Below are 18,190 nucleotides of genomic sequence, written 5' to 3'. Positions count from 1 at the left end.
CAGGTACATGCCCCTGGATTCAATCCCCAGTACTAAGAGGGAAAAAAAAAAAGCTCAATTGAAACCAGAGAAAAAGGCAGAAAAGGGGGAAGGAAGAAAAAAGAACCAAAGAACAAGTGCAGCAAATAGAAAAGTTCCAAACCTGGTAAATATTAAGCCAGTTACATGAACAGCTCTATGCCCTGGAATTCCACAACCTGGATGACATGTATCTATAAAGTGTTTTGTTACATTTTATTTTGGAACTACCTTCTACTGGTTTGGTATCAAGGTAATACTGGCGGTTTCCTCATAAACCCTCATAAAAATAAGTTGAGAAGTGTCTCCTCTTCTGTTTTGTGAAAGATATTGTATAGAGCAGCCTAGCTATACCAGTTAAAAGATCAGGATTGTTAGAGAATACTAAAGAAAAAAAAAACAAGACCCAACTAACTATATGTTACCTAAAAAGCCTATTTTAAACACTAATCATAAGAAACCTGGAGTGATTATATTAATCTCAGAGAAAGCAGACTTAAAAAAAAATTTTTTTTAGTTGTACATAGACACAATACCTTTATTTTACTTATTTATTTTTATGTGCTGCTGAGGATCGAACCTAGTGCCTCACACATGCTAGGTAAGGGTGCTACCACTGAGCTACAACCACAGCCCTGCAAAGCAGACTTTAGAACAAGGAACATTAGTAGGGATAAAGTCATTAAATGATAATAAAGGGATCCATTCTCTTAGAAGACATAACAATCTTCCATGCATAAGCCCTTATCAGTAGAGTGCCAAAATGTTTGAGGCAAAAGTTGGTAGAGTTCCAGGGGTGATAGAGAAATCCTACTCTAGTGGGAGACTTCAACAACCTTCTTTATAACTGATAAATCAAACAGGCAGAAAATCAGTAAGAATATAGATGCCTGATGCTACCATCAATCAACTTGATCTAACAGGCATTTGTAGAGTAATTTAACCAATAATAGCAGAATATACATTCTTATCAAGCTCACATGGAACATTCTAGAGAACATATTCTGGACCATAAAATATACCGGAACAAATGTGAAAGAATAGAAATCATACAATGTGGGGCTGGGGATGTGGCTCAAGCGGTAGCGCGCTTGCCTGGCATGCGTGTGGCCCGGGTTCGATCCTCAGCACCACATACAAAGATGTTGTGTCCGCCGATAACTAAAAAAATAAATGGATATTGAAGAAATTCTCTCTCTCTCTCTCTCTCTCTCTTAAAAAAAAAAGAAAAAAAAAAGAAATCATACAATGTATGTTCTCAAGTCAGAATGGAAACAAACTAAAAACCAAGATATTTGTAGATTAAACACCACACCACTAAATTATACATAGATCAAAGAAGAAATTGCAAGAGATATTTTTAAATATTTTAAACTAAATGCAAATGACACTATAGTTTATCCAATATGTGGGATGCAGAATAAACTATGCTCAGAGGAAATTTGGTATTAAATGCATATGTTAGAAAAGAAGAAAGATCTAAAACTGATCTGAGCTTTCAACCTTCTGAGATTAAAAAAATAAGAACAATATAAGCCTAAAGAAAGAAAAAGAAAATAAAGAATTAAAAAGTAGAGGACTGGCTGGATGGCCCACGCCTGTAATCCAGCGGCTCCAGAGGCTGAGGCAGGAAGATCTCAAGTTCAAAGCCAACTTCAGCAATGGTGAGGCACTAAGCAACTCAGTGAGACCCTGTCTCTAAACAAAATACAAAATAGTGCTGTGGATGTGACTCAGTGGTTGAGTGCCCGAATTCAATCCCTGGTACAAAAAAAAAAAAAAAAAAAAAAGTAGTGCAAACTGGGTGTGGTGGTGCACACCTATAGTCCTGGATACTTGGGAGGCCGAGAAAGAAGGATCACTCCGCGCCTGGGGAAGAGTGAGAACCTGTCACTAAATAAAGTAGGACATAAATCAATGAAATTAAAAACAGGTTGACAATAGAGAAAATCAGTGAAACCAAAAATTGATTACTTGAAAGATAAATAAAATTAACAGACCTTTAGCCAGGGTAACCAAGAAAAAAAGAAAGAAATCACAATCTATTATTAATATTAGAAATGAAAGAAGAGTCATTATTACTGATCCCATGGACAATCAATAGGATAATAAAGGAATATTTTGGACAACTATATGTTCTCAAATTTGACAACTTAGATGATATGTGTCTATTGGTACGGCCTTAACTGGTTTTGCTATCAAGGTAATACTGGTCTCATAAAACAAGTTAGGAGGTATTCCCTCCTCTTCTGTTTTCTGAAAGACATTGAATAGAGTTGCCATTAATTCTGCTATAAAAGTTGGAAAGAATTCTCTAGTGATACCGTCTAGGCCTGAAGATTTTTCTTTCAAGAGTTGTATGTTGCTGCATGTGGTGGTGCACACCTGTAATCCCAGCAACGCAGGAAGCTGAGGCAGGAGGATCACAAGTTCAAGGCTAGCCTCAGCAATTAGAGAGAGGCCCTAAGCAACTTAGTAAGACCCTGCCTCAAAATAAAAGCATAAAAAAGGGCTAGGAATGTAGCTCAGTAGTAAAGTGCCCCTGGGTTCAATCCCCAGGATACTCTCCACCAAAAAGAACTAATTTTTTAAAAAAGACTTGTTTGGGTTTTTTTAAAACTATAAATTTCATTTTTTTCATAGTTATGGGGCTACTTAAATAACCTATTTCATACTGGGTGAGTTTTGGGAATTTGTGCTTTTCAAGGAATTGGTCCTTTTCAACAAAATTGTCAAATTGACGTGTATAGATAGAGCTGTTCCTAATCATCCTTTTTTATCTTTTAACATCTGGGGGAGTCTGTAGGATATACTGTTTCATTCCTGATATTCATAATTGGGGTCTTCTCTCCTCATTCTTTGTCAATCTTTTTTTTTTGGGGGGGGGTTATAAATGTTCCAGTCCAGAACCAGAAATCTTCTTTTAACTTTTAATCCCTTTATCCCTATTTATTATCCCTTTCTGATAATAAACCTTTTAAAAATGTTCGGATGACTTTGGGTATTATTGAACCTCACTGTCTTACACTAACTTGAGACAAGCCTTTCTCCACCTTAGGTTTCTGCTGAGATGGCCAAGTGACAACAAATGCCTTCAGGCTTCCTAAGGATCCCTGTTGTTCAATTCAGAGGGTCTGTGGGGTGTCCTTCAAATTTGTTGGAGCTCTTTGTCTGACTGAATCTTACTCTGGGGCACTGCCTTAAATCTTTCTGAGATGTTAACAAAAGATTTAATTGTTATATTCCCAACAGGGTTTCCCGGCAGTGCCCTGGATTTGAACTTTGCTAGGAAGCTCTTTCTTACTTTGCCGTGGTTTGCTCTTGGGGAGGAATTTTCTAAACCATGAAGCTCTCTCATGTTTAACAGTCCTTCCTTTTAATTCACAGCTTCTCAACCTCAGCACTGTGGACATTTTTGTGTGTGTACAGTGGGGACGGGTGGTTGTTTGAGAGGGGCTCCTCTGTGCATGGTGGGATGTTCAGTAGCATCCCTGGCCTCTACTAATTAGATGGCAGTAGCAACCTCCCCAGCTTTGACAACTAAAACTGTCTCCAGACATTGCCAACTCTCCCCTGGGATAGTTCTGTCTTCTGAAAACTGTTGCTTTAGTTTCTCTCTCCATCTGCACTTTACTATAAGCAGCAAGAAACCAGGTGGCTCCTTCATTGCTTTGCTAGGAAATATCCTTACTAGATCACCCATTCGTTGGCACATTTGTGTTTTCCATTTTACTGCAGGTAACAGGATTGCCAAACTTTGTGCTTCAACATAGTTTCCTATAGTATTTACCTGGCTTTTCTGCCTGTCCCCACTGTAATTGTACCAAAGGCCGAGGCTTGTGTTTACAGCTTCTTCCAAGCACTTGAGGCTCACTGTATTATTCTGAAAGACCACTCTCCAGTTCCTGTGCCACGACACATTTTAGAGTACTGGGACTAGCAGCACCCAACTCCAGTACCAACATCTCTATGTTGTCAATTGCTGCATAACAAATGAACCCCAAATTTAGCAGGTTAAAAGAACCTACTTTTTTGCATCTCAAAGTGTTTGAGCATCAGGTATAACAGAAGTGGTTTATCTGAGTAGTGGCTCTGCCTCCAGTCTCTCTCAGGTTTCAGTCAAGCTAACTTGCCAGGGTTGCGGTCATCTCAAGGTTCTTATGGTGACTGTTTTTAGAGTCACTCCTGGATGATGGCAAGCCTTAATTTGTCACTGGCTGGTAACTAGAAGCTTCTGTTCCTTGCCATGTGGGACTCTATAGGGTTGCTGACAGTAGAGCAGCTTGCTTGCCTTAGAGTGTCAAGCAATAAAGTGCGCACCTGAGACAGAGGCTGCACTTTTTAAAGCCTGGATTTTAGAGGTAACATACCATTAATTCTGCCATATTGGTTGGTTACCCAGCATAACCATGATACAGTAAAGGAGAGAACTGCAGAGGGAATGAACACTGAGAACTGTTTGGGGGCTAACTGCTGCATTTTAGTTTTATTCAATTCAAGATATTTTTTTTCTAATTTCCCTCTGGACTTTGATTCATGTTTTCTTTCTTTCTTTCTTCTTCTTTTGGTGCCAGGGATTGAACCCAAGGGTACTTAACCACTGAACCACATCCCCAGCTCTTTTTTCTTTTCTTTTCTTTTTTTTTATTTGAGACAGAATCTTGCTAAGTTGCTGAGTCTGGCTTTGATCTTGCCATCCTCTTACCCCAACCTCCTGAGTCACCAGGATTACAGGTAGGTGCCACCAGGCCAGGCTGACTCATGTTTTATTTCTAAGGACTAGGGGTATTTTTCAGATATCTTTGTTATTATTTTTATTTTAACTCTGCTTAATTCTTCTAAATTTGTTGAGGGTTGTTTTTATGACCCAGAATATGATAGATACCATTAAATGTGAATATGCAGTTGAAATGAAGATTTATTCTGCTATTGTTGGGCAAGGTGTTATGAAAATGTAAATCAGGACAAGTTAGTGATGCTGTTAAGGTTTTCTTCTTTTATTTATTTATTTTTTTAAAGAGAGAGTGAGAGAGGAGAGAAAGAGAGAGAGAGAGAGAGAGAGAATTTTTAATATTTATTTTTTAGTTCTCGGCAGACACAACATCTTTGTTGGTACGTGGTGCTGAGGATCGAACCCGGGCCGCACGCATGCCAGGCGAGCACGCTACCGCTTGAGCCACATCCCCAGCCCCCGGTTTTCTTCTTTTAGACTGCTTGTTTTATTGATTACTGAGAGAAAAGTGTTGCATTATCTAAGCATTGAATTCTCTGGATTTTTCTATTTCTTTTTTCATGTCTAGTGGTTTTTACTTTGTCTTTTTGAAGCTCTGTTATTAGGTGTGTATGTACTTATGATTATTAAGATTTCTTGGTGAACTGAACATTTATCATTTGATAATTTCCTTCTTCATCCTGGAAATATTCCTTCTTCTGACACCTGCTTTGTCTGATATTAATATTGTGACTCTGAACTTGTCTCATATGAACATTGCCACCTGTAATACCAGTGACTTGGGAGGTGGAGACAGGAGGATCCCAAGTTCAAGACTAATCTTAGCAAATCAGTGAGGGCCCTAAGCAACTTAGCAAGCCCCTATCTCAAAATAAAAAATAAATTTAAAAAGGGCTGGGGATTTTGCTCAGTGGTAAAGCATACCTGGCCTAAATCCTGAGTACCCCTGTTCCCCATAATCATATATATATATATATATATATATATATATATATATATATATATATAGCCACTCTAACTGCTTTGACTATATTGGTATGGTTTATCTTATTCTGTCCATGTACTTTTTTTGTAGTATGGGGAATTGAACCGAGGGCCTCATGTATGCCAGGAAAGTGTTCTTGCCTGAACCACATCCCAAGCCCTTCACCCGTTTACTTTTTTAAATATATATATATTTTTTAGTTGTTGATGGGCCTTTTTTTTTTCTTAATTTATATGCAGTGCTGAGAATCGAACTTGGTGCCTCACACATGCTAGGTAAGTGCTCTACCATGAGCCACAACCCCAGGCCCACCCATCCATTTACTTTCTTTTTTTTTTTTTTTAAATATCTTTATTTTATTTTTATGTGGTGCTGAGAATCAAACCCAGCGCCCTGCGCATGCCAGGCAAGCGTGCTACAGCTTGAGCCACATCCTCAGCCCCCCATCCATTTACTTTCAACTCATATATATTTCTTTATGTGTAAAGTGCTCTTATAAACAGCATATTGTTGCCTCTTATTTTTTCCCAATCGAATTTCTTCTAATTGGTTGTCTTTTTATTAATACACTTGGATTAAAATTCAAGTCCATCTTGCTATTTGTTTTTATCTTTTCATTCTGTGCTTTTTTTCCTTTTTACCTTCTTTACCAAATTTGGGTTGTTGATTATGTTTTGTCATTGCATTGAGGCAGTTTATTATTCATAGCACAACAGACAACATGAACATCAGAATACTTGCATGGGTTCCCCTGGCCCCGCATGCCTCAGGTGGTGCAGTGGGTGCAGATGTGTGGCACATACACATGGTACACACATGGGGGAGTGCTATAGCTCAAGAACTTGCTGTTTCTTGCCAAGTCATAAGCAAGCCTTCCTTGGTCTAGGAAAGATATTCCCATCTCACAGAATTTCCAGGTATTATACAATTTTGAGCAAGGACCCAGGTGAAAAAGATGACCTTGGCATCTCAACAGATTCAGCTAGACACACTGAACACAAGAGGCCCAGGTAGAATGCCTCCCAACATTGATTATTATGTAATATTTATTTATATAATTACTTACTTTTTCACAGTCATTAATTTTTTTGAAATAAATTTTATTGTGTATATACTTAAGGTATACAACCTGTAGATAGTAAAATGGTTACTATTGTGAAACAATTAACATGTCTATCACTCACATGGTTATACATTATAACATTTTTATGATTTTATGTTATCTGTTCATCATTGGCTTATTACTTAAGACTTTAAAAAATTTTAGTGGTCACCTTTGCATTTATTATATATACCTATATATATGTACATATGTATAAAATACAAATTTTTTTTAGACAGATTCTTACTTAGTTGGTGAGGCTGGCCTCAAACTTGAGAGTCTCCTGCCTCAGCCTTGTAAGTCACTGAGATTGCAGGAGAATGCCACTGTACCCAGCTATAATATATATATCTTTAATCAGTTTATTTTCCAATAATATTATACTACTTCTTATGTAAGATAAGGGCTCTTCAATAGCATATTTCCAATTCTCAAACCTATCATTTTTATATTATTTTTGCCATGCATTTTACTTTTACAATATATGTGCTATAAACCCACAATGCCTTGCTATTTTTTTTTAATTTTTTTTTAGTTCTACATGGACACAATATTTTTATTTTGCTTACTGATTTTTATGTGGTGTTGAGGATCCAACCCAGTGCCTCACATGTGTGAGGCAAACGCTCTGCCACTGAGCCAGAACCCCAGCCCATGCCTTGTTACTCTTGCTTAAGACAAGCAATTATCTTTTAAGGTGATTAAAAATAAGAAGAATATCTCTTATATTTACCTTTATCTACTCATTTACAAGGACCTTCACTTCTTTATTTATTTATTTATTTTTTTAATTGTTCCTTAGCATTTATTTCTTTATTTTTTTTTTTTTATTGTTGGTCGTTCAAAACATTGCATAGTTCCTCATACATCATATTTCACAGTTTGATTCAAATGAGTTATGAACTCCCAATTTTATCCCGTATATAGATTGCTGTATCACATCAGTTACCCTTCCATTGATTGACATATTGCCTTTCTAGTGTCTGATGTATTCTGCTGTCTGTCCTATTCTCTACTATCCCCCCTCCCCTCCCCTCCCCTCCCCTCCCCTCACTTCTTTATTTAGATTCAGGTTACTCTCTGATACTTTATTCCTTCTACAGAACTTCCTTTACCATTTCTTCCAATGCTAATTTGCTGGCAACTAATTTTCTGTTATTGTTTACCAGAAAAAGTGTATCTCCTTAAAATTTTTCTCTTGGCTATGAGCCAAAGCTCAGGAGTATGTGCCCTTTGTCTCTATAGTGGTCCCTGACTGTCTTGTTGGTATTTACTCTTTTTTGGATTCTTTGAGTTTCTTAGCTCTGTGGTTTAATATCTTTCATTATTTTTGGAAAATTCCTGGTTATTATATCTACATATATATTTTTTTCTCTGTCTCTTCTTCTGGAATCAGAATTACTTACATTTTTCGGGGCTGGGGCTGTGGCTCAGTGGTAGAGCACCCACAAACTGAGTACAGTTGAGTATAGCATTATTTATGCCTGGAAATTGTCCTGTCTCTTCTGTTGGGCCATTAGTGTGAGGAATTGAGTCAGTCTTGTGAGGAGTTGAATTAAGTTTGGGTTTTGTTGTTTCTCTCATTATTTCATTGTCTGCAATTCCCACGGGTTTTTTTGCTTTCAAGTTAGCCGCAATGGGCTAACTGGGCATTTAGCAATTCAGTGAAAATGTTAGTGAACTCTTCTTACCCTCTTGCATAGAGACTTCAACTCCTGCTTTACAAGGATCCAGTGCCTATATCCCATCTCTTCTTGGAGGCTCCTGTTCCCGCTTTGAAATTCAGGTTAATTGTTCACTCTGCAACCTCAACTCTGATGGTTTTGACAGCAGTTATGATTTTGTAGATTACTCAACACTCCTTAACAATTGTTATTAGTGTGTTAACAATGCTCTTCCCAGCTTTCTGCATCCTGGATGGGAGCCAGAGTATCAAGCCATCTACTCTTCTGCTCTTTTCAACTCCTTTGGCCACCAGCTCCTGGCCTGCTGCCTGGGTCTTTCTCTTGAGAGACGCACTTCCAGCTTAGCAGCCTGAATTACTTTCAGCTTGGATGCCCCCTGCCTCTGACTATTCTTGTGGCAAACAACTGACAAAGAGAAGGAGCGGAGGTTCCTGATCTTTCATCATCTTGAGTTCAAAATAATCCATGGAGTCCTGTTCCCAGGGGGAACATGGGAAAGGTGACTTTGGGAGCTGAGCTCCATCTACTGTATTCCTGGCTTGATTCCATTCTTCTGTGCTAGAAAATGGACCACATATCTCTTCATCTATCCATTAATGAGAAATAGGAATCAAAGTTATTAAAATATTTCTTGGAAGATAAAAATTACAGCAGGGTAAAAAAGAAATAGGCTAGGCTAGTGGTTACAAGCAGTCTCTGGGTTGAAATGGAGCTGTAGGATCCTGAACATGTTCCTTTACCTCCCTGTATCTCAGTTTCTGTACTGGTAAAGTAATGATAGCAATTATCTCATAGGAGTGTTAAGAGAGTTAATATACGTAAGCACTTATAATAGTAGTAACTGGCACATAATAAGCTCTGTAGCAGTGCTAGTTAGGACTCCCTTTCTATAATTTCAGAAATTGGTGGCAGAGAGCAGTTCCTCTCCTTTCCCAGAACCTATTACAATCAAAACAGCTAAGGTTCATTGAGTATCTCTAAGCGTCCAAGTCCTGTACTATGCATTTTGTACGAATTATCTTGTAAAAGGTAGGGTTTGATTATTCCTGGTTCATAAGAAAGAAAATCAAGGATCAGAGAAGTTAAATGCTTTCCCAGCTGGACAGAGACTGCAGTAGGTTTACAACCCAAAATGGATTGACTACAGTGGTGGAGCTCTTAACTACTTAATTTGTCACCTCCCACAACCTAATTTCCATTCTGGTAGACTAGTGGGAGAGCTGCTTGCTGTATTTATCTCACAGGGTTGTTTGGAGGTCCCAAAACATAATAGAAGAGTCAGTAACTTAGTATTTGTAGCACGCTGTTCCCCTGACAGGAAAACCTGATATGGTTTTCCACACTTCTGGCCATCTCTTTACACATGCCCCTCTCCTTTCTGTTGGTTGAACTCATTTCTTCAAGACTCTGTGCCTGGATTTTTGTCTAACAATGGAGGGATTTGAGGTGAGGGTGGCACAACATCCTTGTGCTCTGAAGTGACAGTTGACTGTTGTGTGGGGAATGGAGTGTGACAGGGCCAAAGTGCACAGAAAAAATAGATAGAAGCTACTATAGTGGAGGGCCAAGAGAGGGTGGTGGAAACGGAGAGGAATGGTGGATTGGAAAGTCACTTAGGAAAGAGATTCGACAGGAAATGGAGGTGCATTTTAATGTGGGCGGTGAGCGAGAGGGAGGCGCTAGTTTCTCTTGTTTGTTGAATGAATTATCGAGTGATTCCCCCAACCCAGAGTCATCTGGGACGGACATCTCCTCACACACAGCCCGGGCGCTGGCCGTTCCCCATCACAGCTCCGGGGCTCAGGCGACAAGGGAATGGGTGCTAACGCAGGAGGAAGGAAACGCGAACACAGTCTAGGTCCACGAGCTGCTAGATTGGAAACTGCTAGCACTCCTCTGAGCCGGGATGTGCTTCGAAGGGGGAAAGCATTTTTCCTCCGCCCGCAGTTTCCTCCTGGCACCTCCATTCCTGCCAAACCGGAGGTCCAGCAACCCCCTTAGCACCGAGGAGGTGTTGGCTCCTTGCCGGCGTCTAGGGGCGCGGCACAGCTGTACACCCCCTCCAGGCCTGATCCGCCCAATCCCTGGTCCACCCCACCCAATGCACTGGTAGCTAGGGCGGAGGCTCTGCCTTCTCCGGAAACCAGGAATCAGGGGCAACAGGGTGAATTCCCGGGTCAGGGGCTCGTCCCCTGCGACGCACCTGCCTCACTGGGCTGCACAGGGTCAGTGCCCCTCCCCCCTTCTGCAGGTCCCCATCCAGCGTTCTTCAGCGTGCGCCGGCCCGACAAGTGCGCGCATAAGCGTGGCAAGTGCGGCCGAGGGTGCCGCGAGTTGGGGAACGGGTGCGTGCGCGTAGTGGTTGCGTGGGCGCTGCCCGGGAGTCGGAGAGCACAAGATGCGTGGGCAGGGAGCCGGCGCGGGTGCCCGCAGCGGGTCTGCGTTGGGCGGGGGCGCCGCAAGTGCAGCGCAGCTGGCGCAGACCGTGCGCGGCGTCGGTGGCGAGGTGGTGCGCGGAGGAGTGCGGCTGGTAGGAGGGAGGAAGGATGCGTGCCGGTAACTTTTTGCCGGCCCTGCAAGTGCGAGTAGTCGCGCTCCACGGAGCTGCCTCCGGCCGCCGGGCGAGCGCAGAGCGAGTGTGCCCGCCGCGGCCCCTCCCCCACTTCCGCCTCCCGCCTCTTCCTCGTTCCCGGCTCCCAGGGCCGTCGGTCCCGGGGGAGACCCAGAGGCGCAGCCCCACCCCGGCCGGCGCGGCTCGCTCCCACGCCCCCGCCGCCGCCGCCTAGCTGGAGCGGACAGACTGAGTCAGCGGGGGCGCCGGGCGCTGCAGGTAGGGGCTCCGGCGACGGTGGGCGCAGGTGACTCCAGGGACAACGGAGGGGACCCGAGCACCAGTGGAAGTGCCGGGGGTGGGTAGCGCCCTCCTTTGACCCCTCCCTTCCCCCCGCGGACGCGGCGAGTCCCTTTTTGGGGAATTCTTCTTCTGCTTACTCTGGTGCGGGTGGGGCTGAGACAGAGGGAGTTCTCCATTTCACTGCTCCTGCCTGGTCCCCTGGCAGCCTCCTGCCCCAAATCTCTCCACTCTTTCCCCAGCACCTGTGGTCGCGTAAACAACTCCCTTGCTCCAGTCACGGCTCTGTGGCCCCAGGTGGCCAGCCCGTTCAATCTGGTGAAACCAATGGGGTCAGGGGGAGGGGAAAGAGAGCGGGCGTCCCGGAGCCCCCGGTCCTGTCAGTTCCCCCTGGGTTTCTCCCTCCCCTTCCCCCCTGCAAGCGCAGACGGCCCCAGGGGCCCTGGATATTTTTAGCGTTGTGACCTGGGCGGCAGCTCTAAGAGCCTTTCCCAGGAATCGGCGTCAGCGCCTCCCTTCTCCGTGGCCGAATCGCGGCCACACTGGCTCCCCGTCGTAGCACTCCCTGGCCCGCTCGGGTTTGGATCCGTCTTGAGCTGGCCCCAGCGCCTTTGGAGCAGGCCCGAGCCTGGGATAGACCGAGTCCAGATGAGATGGCCCGTGGAGGATGCGGATATGGTCCCAAGCTGGAAACTACCCTGCCCTGGTGATGGGTTCAGAGCAGAATGCCAGGAATGAGATTGAATGAATGGAAGTGAATGCACAGGGCCTGGACTGGCCTGGAACTTTTGGTATTCTGGAAAGCTCTCAGCCCTGGGAGTCAAGAGGCCTGGCCTGAATTGGACCCTCGATCTGCCTTTCCAATTCCTACTCATTGGCCAGTAGGGAGATAAGATGGTGAGATGTGTCAGAAGAGGGGAACAAATAAAGAACTGTTGGAGTTCATAGACAAGATGGTGGTTCTCTAAATAGCTCACCTTCACAAGCCGTGTTTTCAGGAAGGTAGGACCACTATACCTTTTCAGATGGGGAGACTGCGAAAGATATTTTCCTTAGGGCATCCAAGTCTGAAAGATAGGTGACTTCAAAGCAAGAGTTTGGAGGTGATGGGGATGATGTGTATGTGTTTAAGTAAAGAGGGGAGTGAAGAGGGGTTGCACTAGTGGAAGAGGACCTTCTACCCTACCATCTCCATCCTATCCTCTTCCCTGGCCTTCTGAAGGGACTTGGGTCTATGAAATGGAGAAAATATCATTTGGGCTGGACTAGCCTCCCCAACCCAGTCAGAAGGGCATACTATGAGCGTTGGCCTTTGGCTGCCTTCCCTGAATACAGAGAGCCTTTTCTGGTGCCTGGAACTGGCATCCCCTTTGTAGAGCTGGGGCAGCTCTGCCTCTACATAGGACTTGAAGCTTGTAGGAAGGACTTTGTTTCAGAGTAGGGGAAAGAGTAGCAGAGGCCAGAGTCATCCAGCTGGAACCAGAAACCCCACTGCTGGGATGCTGGCTGCTGTGGGGTTCCCGAGGCCCAGGTCCCACTGTTGTTTTTCTCAACTTCACAGCTGTACTTGTCTTGCTTATTATCTTTCCAGGGGCTGACATGGACCCAAATCCTCGGGCAGCCCTGGAGCGGCAACAGCTCCGCCTTCGGGAGAGGCAGAAATTCTTCGAGGATATTTTACAGCCAGAGACAGAATTTGTCTTCCCTCTGTCCCACCTGCATCTTGAGTCACAGAGGCGTAAGTTCCATGTCCTGAGGTGCAGTTTTGGGGTAGTGTGAGGAGGGTGTCCAGGGGGTCCTGCATCTCTGGGGCCATATCCCTCTTGTGTTCTTAGCTGGATGAACTTGTAACTTGTAATCTGATGGGTAACTCTGAGCATCCTGTCAGCTTCATCCTAGGTCCTCCTGACTTATCTCCTTTTTGATCCACAGCCCCCATAGGTAGTATCTCATCCATGGAAGTGAATGTAGACACACTGGAGCAAGTAGAACTTATTGATCTCGGGGATCAGGATGGAACAGATGTGTTTTTGCCTTGTGAAGATCCTCCACCAACGCCCCAGACTTCTGGTATGCCTCTGCTTTAGGGACTTGGGAACCAGTTTACTGGAGCTGAATATTGAGGCTGCTTAGCTAAACTGGGGAAGAATTCAAGTAGGGACTGGAAGTGGGTGTCTGCCAGTGAAATAGCTTTCAGTTCTGATTTTAAGGAAGTTGACCCTGAGGGGAAACTGGGTTATAGATTCCTAGGCCAAAATTCTAGGATTGGCCAACCTCTTTAGCCTTTTTAATTTTGTATTTGTGAAACTAATGTAATTACTGCAATAAAAATAATGTAAAATATAATTTTTAATTAGATTAGTGATTTTAGTCATTATTTACTGAGCACTTTACTAGGTTCCTAATACTGTGGTAACATCCTTTATATATAAGTTATTTCAATACTTAAAATTTCCTATCAGGGGGCTGGGGATGTGGCTCAACTGGTAGTGTGCTCGCCTGGCATGCATGCGGCCCGGGTTCAATCCTCAGCACCACATACCAACAAAGATGTTGTGTCCGCCGAGAACTAAAAAATAAATATTAAAAAAAAATGGGGGGGGGAGGGGTGAAAAAAAAATTATGGGCTGGGGATGTGGCTCAGCGGTAGCGCGCTCGCCTGGCATGCGTGCGGCCCGGGTTCGATCCTCAGCACCACATACCAACAAAGATGTTGTGTCTGTCGATAATTAAAAAAAAAATAATAATAAAATATTCAAAAAAAAAAAAAAGATTTCCTATCAGGGCAGGTATATAATCTCCATTTATTTTCTTTCTTTCTCTCTTTCTCTATCCCTTCCTTCCTTCCTTCCTTCCTTCCTCCCCCCCCCCAGAAGAATGGAAATAGTCTCCATTTGGGGGCATGGGGTACCAGGGATTGAAACCAGGGTGCTTAACCACTGAGCCACATCCCCAGCCCTTTTTATATTTTATTTAGTGACAGGGTCTCACAAGTTGCTTAGGGCCTTGCTAAGTTGCTGAGGCTGATTTTGAACTCGCCATTTTCCTACCTCAGCCTCCTGAGGTGTTTTCAGGCTTGAGCCACTGCACTGGCAATACTCCATTTTATAAGAAGGAAATAAGGCTCAGAGAAGTTCAGTTACACTGTAGCCAGAAAGTGGAAAGGCCCTAATCAAACATTACCTGACTCCACTGCCCCTGTGCTTAACTTTAAGAGACTCTTATTTAAACCTGCTCCTGTTCCCTGATGGCCTGCTATACCAGGTATTGTTTAAGCATTCTCAGGTTTTATTCTCAAAACCTTTTCAGAATGTAGGTAACCTCCGCCCCTTTATTTATTTATTTATTTTTACATAGGAAGAGTAGAGTCCTTAGGAGGGAAAGTGACTTGTCCAAAGCTCTTCACCAGAAAGTGAATGATGTACATAGAACTTGAACTCTTTCATTAACTGACCTGACTCAAGCCCAGACACGGTGTAATGATGTGGAAGGATCTGGGAGCCAGGAGATGAAGGTCCTAATCCTGGTTCTTCACCGGACTGGCAGATGATTTTGGACAAGTACCTGCCCTCTCTGGGGTTCAGTTTCTCTAGCCAGATAGCTCTTAAGAGTCCTCTGAAACCATTTGTGGCTCTAACCAGCTCTTCTCTCTGGGCAGGGGTGGATGACCATCTAGAGGAGCTGAGCCTGCCATTGCCTGCGCCAGACAGGACTACATCCCGGACCTCCTCCTTGTCTTCTGACTCTTCCACCAACCTGCATAGTCCAAATCCAAGTGATGGTGGAGCAGATACACCCTTGGCACAGTCTGATGAGGAGGAAGATGGGGGTGATAGAGGAGCAGAGCCCGGAACCTGCAGCTAGCAGCGGCCCCCTGCTGCAGACTGACCAAGCTGGCTATTCTCCAAGAGCCCAGCCAGAGCTCTTCAGGAGAAGACCAGACACTACGCTTACCGTCAGCACCAAAAGGAGGGGAGGATGGTGGGATAGTGTACCTCTCTGAGCGTTAACCCTCTCCTGCTTTTCTGCTAACCTTTTCCCGCTGCAACCCTTCCACCAGTTTTTGGCTTACTTCTGAGGTAGGACTTTTAAATGGGGAGTTGGAAGATGAGGAAGGACAAGATGCTATTGCTTTTCCTAGCACTCCTCCCTCCCTCAAATCATCCTGTAGTTTTCCAGTAGAGCCTCCTAAACTAGTGTCTCTAAGTGGACATGAACTCCTTAGCACTCCATATGAGGTGGAACGCCAGTTATCCTGCCTCCTTATATCCTTTTTGGAACAAGACACAGTATAAATAATAAACAAAAATAATATACCAACCATTCCACTTCATTTTTCACGTCATAGAGATATCCAACCCACTCTATGTCTACTTTCTCACCAACATCATATCCCCATCACTCATTGACTCCATTTTGGGGGGAAGGGGCCAGGTATCAGGGATTGAACTCAGGGGCACTCCACCACTGAGCCATATCCCCAGCCGTATTTTGTATTTTATTACAGACAGGGTCTCACTGAGTTGCTTAGTGCCTCACTAAATTCCTGAGGCTGGCTTTGAACTCGGGATCCTCCTGCCTCCGATTCTCAAGCTTCTGGGATTATAGATGTGCGCCACCATGCCTAGCAACCGCATTTGTTTTTTAAGAAATATTGATTGAACACCTGCTAGGTGTGTGGAATGCAGTTCTGAGCAAGACAAGCTATATCTCTGCCTTCATGGTCACAGAAGGGAAAATTCACAGTGTATTAAGTAGCAAGATGAAGTACTACTCTGGTAACAGAAAGTAGAAGCATTTTAACCTAACTTGGTAGATAATTGAAGAGTTGAGGTTTTTAGCAGAGATGTGAAGGATGCTTAGGATTAGGCCAGGCAGGGGCAAGGGCCAGGCAAGCAGCAGGAGCAGCTTGTAGAGACTTTAAATGGGGAGAATGTATCCTTGAGGACCTGAAAAGCGTTTGGTTTGGCTAAATTGTTGGATTTGAGGACAAAATGGTAAAGGGAAAGATTGACAAAGGTATCAGTTGTGTCGTGTGTGCCTATAATCCCAGCTTGGGATGCTGAGGCAGGAAGATTTCAAGATTGGGGCCACACTGGGCAACTTAGACCCTGTCTCAAAAAATACAAAGGTCTAGAGGGATATAGCTTAGAAGTAGTGCACCTCTGGGTTTAATCCCCAGTACTGGGGGAAAAAAAAAAGATTAATAAAGGTCAGGTGCTTTGAAGCCTGTTCCAGGTTTCAATTGGACTGCCAGTGAAGATCATGACTTAAGATATAAATATCTTTCCTCATATGAAAGAAGTCCAGGGGCTAGGTTGTGGCTCAGTGGGAGGCACTGGGTTTGATTCTCAGCACCACATTAAATAAATAATAAAGGTTAAGAAAAAAAAAAGCCCAAGGATGCAGGGCTGTAGCTGTAAGGAAGCTCTGTCCCTGAGAACTGGGCTCCTTTTTGGTTTTTTGCTCAATTGTTCAGGACACGTGATTTTCATTCTTATGGATATTTCATGTATAGGATGGCTACCAAAGCCCCAGCCATCATGACTTTGAAACTGACAGAAGAAGAAATGGATTTAGGCAAAGAGGGCATAGCCTGATGACTTTTCTCATTTTATGAAGCATTTTTCGAAGTTCTGAGCAATCGCATCTATTTTCGTCTCATTGGCCAGAACTTGGTAACACAGGAAATGTTTCATTTGTGGATATTTTATAGACAGGGACACAGCATTAACTAAAAGGAAATTCTGGGTTTTGGAAATACATTAACCCTTTCAAGTTCCTGAATTACCAATGCATCTGATTTTTGTACTTCCTGTCATCTCTGAGAAATATCCTGGCTGGTGGAGAGCTGGAATAGTCCTTTGGCAGAGTACTCTGCTGTCTTGACAGAATCAGGGTTTTGTTACTAGGGAACAAGAGGACAGTAGTCATTGGGTAGGTAATGAGCAGTTTACATGTTAAGAGCTGAACTTTATTGGGAGTAATGAAGGATTATAAGTGCAAACTGGATTTGCATATTTAAAAGCTAATTCTGACAGCAGTGTAGAGAGTATTGGAGGACAGGCTCAAGACAGATAACCTGTGTGTGAGAGAGAGAGTAGTGGCCCAGAAGATAGCAGTGATGATTAGCTTACTTGGGTTGAATTGGGGGTGTAAACAAGTGATATTATTCATTGAACAGATATTAACTTTTGGGATTTAGCATGTGCAAGATACTGAGCATGGCCTTATAGATGGGGTTGGGATGGTTGGGTGGACATAGTCTCTGCTGTAATGAAGTTATTGTCTAGAGGAGGCCCAGATGTAAAGGTGTAACTATGACAAGTTCTAGGAAGGAGTTGGCCTATTCAGAGAGGTCCCCAGGGTATTTCCCTTGAGGAAGTGGCACTTGAGCTAAGATTTGTTTGAAGAGTAGGAATAAATGAGGGAAGAATGGCTGGAAGGTTTCTTGTGGAATAAAGATTCAAGGAGTTCAGAAGGAATCCCTGGAAACCAGAAGATGATCACAGCCATTCAGCCAAGAGATAAGGCGCTAGGGTGGAGAAAAGTGGAATGAAAGAAGATTCAGGGGGCAAATTCCAAAAATTTAAAGGGTGAATGTGAGAGAAGGAGGAGTCAAAAGTGCCACCATTATTTCTGCCTCCTACATCAGGATGGGTTGGAGTGCTCTTTATCAAGATGGGAGTTTAGGAGAGAACCGTGTTTGGGAAGGTTATAACTTTGTTTTAGACATGTTGAGTGGGAACCTGGAACCATGCATGTGGAATTTGGGTGAGAGGATTGGGCTGGAAGAATAAAAAATAAGTTACCAGTG

The 18,190-nt window shown here is 43.5% G+C and overlaps 1 protein-coding gene across 7 annotated transcripts; it reads left to right on the top strand.

The window, feature by feature from the left end:
• The first annotated feature begins 4,257 nt into the window (after positions 1-4,257).
• Dbndd2 (dysbindin domain containing 2) lies at positions 4,258-15,687 on the top strand. Of its 7 annotated transcripts, XM_077799582.1 has the most exons (6): positions 4,258-4,379; positions 4,676-4,752; positions 5,975-6,010; positions 12,965-13,111; positions 13,306-13,443; positions 15,032-15,687. In XM_077799582.1, exons 3-6 carry the CDS (start codon positions 6,004-6,006, stop codon positions 15,235-15,237), a joined length of 498 nt encoding a protein of 165 aa, XP_077655708.1. In that variant the 5' UTR covers positions 4,258-4,379; positions 4,676-4,752; positions 5,975-6,003; the 3' UTR covers positions 15,238-15,687. The 7 variants fall into 7 exon arrangements, with proteins under 7 accessions (XP_077655708.1, XP_077655709.1, XP_026264147.1 ...); XM_077799583.1 differs by lacking the exon at positions 5,975-6,010; XM_026408362.2 differs by lacking the exons at positions 4,676-4,752; positions 5,975-6,010.
• Positions 15,688-18,190: the final 2,503 nt, after the last annotated feature.

Source organism: Urocitellus parryii, chromosome 6 (assembly GCF_045843805.1).
Source record: "Urocitellus parryii isolate mUroPar1 chromosome 6, mUroPar1.hap1, whole genome shotgun sequence".
NCBI lineage: Eukaryota > Metazoa > Chordata > Mammalia > Rodentia > Sciuridae > Urocitellus > Urocitellus parryii.
Note: the sequence above shows the minus strand (reverse complement) of the source record. Positions and strands in the feature narration are given on the sequence as shown.

Excerpts from the sequence above, each read along its gene's own strand:
- Dbndd2 (XM_026408368.2), top strand. The coding sequence starts at position 11,069 with ATGCGTGCCGGTAACTTTTTGCCGGCCCTGCAAGTGCGAGTAGTCGCG. Across the intron at positions 11,227-12,836 it reads CGTTCCCGGCTCCCAGGGCC|AGTCATCCAGCTGGAACCAG; the intron begins GTCGGTCCCGGG and ends AGCAGAGGCCAG. Across the intron at positions 13,112-13,305 it reads GCATCTTGAGTCACAGAGGC|CCCCCATAGGTAGTATCTCA; the intron begins GTAAGTTCCATG and ends TTTGATCCACAG.